The sequence below is a fragment of the Pteropus vampyrus genome, unplaced genomic scaffold (assembly GCF_000151845.1).
Source record: "Pteropus vampyrus isolate Shadow unplaced genomic scaffold, Pvam_2.0 Scaffold20, whole genome shotgun sequence".
NCBI classification, from domain to species: domain Eukaryota; kingdom Metazoa; phylum Chordata; class Mammalia; order Chiroptera; family Pteropodidae; genus Pteropus; species Pteropus vampyrus.
In genome coordinates this window covers 9,992,289-9,995,146 of record NW_011888801.1, presented here as the reverse complement: position 1 = coordinate 9,995,146, position 2,858 = coordinate 9,992,289, and the positions used below count along the sequence as shown (strand labels likewise).

The window sequence follows — 2,858 nt, the reverse complement described above, 5'->3', positions numbered from 1 at the left end:
CATCTGTAAATGTGACCTATTTGGGAACGGGATCTTTGCAAATATAATTAACATGTGAGTTAAGATGAAGTAATACTGGAGTAGGGTGGGCCTTAATCTGAAGGTACCAACCCTGATGACACCTTGATTTTAGACTTCTTTTAAACTACCAAGTTTGTATTATTTGTTCCAACAGCCTTAGGAAACTAATACAGCCATAAAACAATAGGACAAAATAACACAAATGTTTTTATGTAATAAAGGAAAGACATTAAAGACTACTTACGAATTGATGGGATCATATTTTTGAACTCCAAACACTGGTACTATTTCTGCACGCTTGATTACTTTCTGTGTATCATACAGAAGGAACATGCTAAAAAGAGCTAATCCACCATAAATTGCCACTGAGTACAGAGTGGCACCAGCCACAGTGGTAGGTGGAAGAAACATAGATCCTGAAATCAAAATGGAAAAAAAAGGTTTTTTTAAAAAAGGACTTTTCTATAACCAGATTTATAATTACCATTACTTAAAAAAATTTCTTTGCTATAATGCACAAATAAGAAAATGTGTGTACAAGCACTAATTTTATGTACATTCAGTTCAAAGCCCACGATACTCATTCCTGTAAAGGGTCACTTGCCCACATTACAGGAAGGCTCTTGCATCAAAGCAATTTTCATGTTCTCTAGACCAACATTACCATTTTAGATGTGTTTAGTAAAACCAATAATGATGGTTTACCGTGATGCCAAAAAGGAAAATCAAGTCAAATTAGCAAATATCTTTTAAATAACTTTTAAAAATGACTACATAAATTCCCTCCAGTAGAAAACCTGGGTACGTAAGATGATTTTGTGACATCATGAACCAAGAACCAAGTGTCAAAGCACAGTGGCTTACCCAGTGAGGATACAAAGACGAGGCCTAGGCCCACTCCCAGGGGTGCTCCCATGTTCAGAAACTTCTCACTGGGTGCACACATGGCCACAGTGGAGAGACCTCCCACGATGCCTGCTGTGTACCATGCCGCTCTGATGAGAAGAGGACCCCCCAATATTGTGAGAGGAGCCACCACTGTACCCATCACACCTGGAGAAAGAACAAGTGGGCACTTAAGCATTTACCAAGTAACGACCAAAGGGAAAATGCCACTTCTAACTAATATACCATTTGAACATATTACAACTCATTGCTAAACAGTAAGATTATAAAAAGTCTTCTGCTTATTTAGGTAATACTACCCCCAAAATTCCATAACCAAAATTTGTGGCTATCCATATTCTAAATCACAACGGTAACGCCTCACACAAGTACAAATACTAATCTAAATTTTTAGTAACTTTGTCAAATTCTGTGTAGTACTATACTGGATATGAACCTAACACTAGTCTCAACAATATTTATATAAGTAAGAATTGAGTTAAAACAGCCTGAAATGAATAACTGAAGGGCAAACATCCCGCTGCCAAGAAGAAACAAAGTAAAAATGAGAGAAAAAGTACACGGCGCTAATCTTAAAATGTAGAAACTTCAAAGGCAGGCACTGCTGTTATCTTGGGTAATAAGGAATGTTATCATAGCTTTTAAAAAATAATTTGCCAGATATTTATAAAGAGATGAGAAGAGAAAAATTACAGTGAAAGGTATAGCAATAATACAATTAGCAAAGGTAAATAGAACTCAACTAAAAAATGAATCTTAGATAAGGCATTATTTCAGTGGTGAGTAGCACAACTTACCCTTTTCTTAAACATTAAATGTGCACAGTTTAATTCACAGAATAGGCATAGAGCTGTCCTCATACTGAAATTTCAATACTAGTGTGTTTCTTTTAAGAGAATAACGTTTCTAGATCAAGTGTAATGAGGTAATTGTGTTTCACGATGATGAATAATTAAGTAATTTTTGCTATAGGAAAGATATTGGATAAAAATTCCTCTGTATGGTATTTCTATTAGGATTCCCATCAGTTTTACAATTGACAGCAAAATTCTTAGCAAAACTTTTAAGATTATTCAGAGATTTTTCAGTGATACTTTCTGATAAAAATCTTAAATGGTAATAGATGTTTGCTGCTTAAAGACAAACTAAGTACAAAACTAACAACAGCAGCTTAACATTATTATTTTGAAAGAAAATTGGGATGAGGCAAATTGATATTGCCAGTATAGAAAACAAATACGAAGGTTTTTCAAAAAATTAAAGCTAGAAAAACCATATGATCCAGCAATCTCACTTCTGGGTTTTTATCAAAAGAGACTGATATCAGGACTTTCATTGTTCATTGTAGCATTACTCACAACAGCCAAGATATGAAGACAACCTAAGTGTCCATCAACAGATAAATGGATAAAGATGTGGTGTGTATATATATATACACACACACACACACACACACACACACACACACGCACACACACACACACACACAATGGAATATTATTTAGCCTTAAAAAAAGAATGAAATCTTGCCATTTTTGACAACATAGATGAATCTTGATGGCACTATGCTAAGTGAAATAAGTCAGAGAAAGATAAATATCGTATAATCTCACTTTTATGTGGAAACTAAGAAAAAGTCAAAATTCAGAGAGAAACAGAGTAGAGTGGTGGTTACTGGGAATTGGAGTGGGGAGGATGGAGAAATATTAGTCAAAGGGTTTAACTTCTAGTTATAAGATTAACAAGGTTGAGGATCTAAGGAACAGCATGGTGACATTAAAATAAAAAAGAAACAAGGACCGGCTTTTAACATTATATGACTAAACTGGGCAGACAAAACCAGTTTAGTCATATAAATAAAGCTTAATTTAGCTTATATTGAAAGACTAACTTACTCTGGGTCATTTCTTGCTTATGCTTCTGGAAATCAT

General features: G+C 34.5%; 1 protein-coding gene across 2 annotated transcripts in view; it reads right to left on the bottom strand.

The window, feature by feature from the left end:
* Nucleotides 1-2,858, bottom strand: part of GHITM (growth hormone inducible transmembrane protein) — a 17,586-nt gene that overhangs the window by 2,414 nt on the left and 12,314 nt on the right. For both annotated transcript variants that reach the window (XM_011355339.2, XM_011355340.2), the window contains exons 7-8: nt 886-1,074; nt 266-437 (exon numbers count right to left, since the gene is read on the bottom strand). In XM_011355339.2, coding sequence (XP_011353641.1) covers nt 266-437; nt 886-1,074 — 361 coding nt within the window. The remainder of the gene's footprint in view (nt 1-265; nt 438-885; nt 1,075-2,858) is intronic.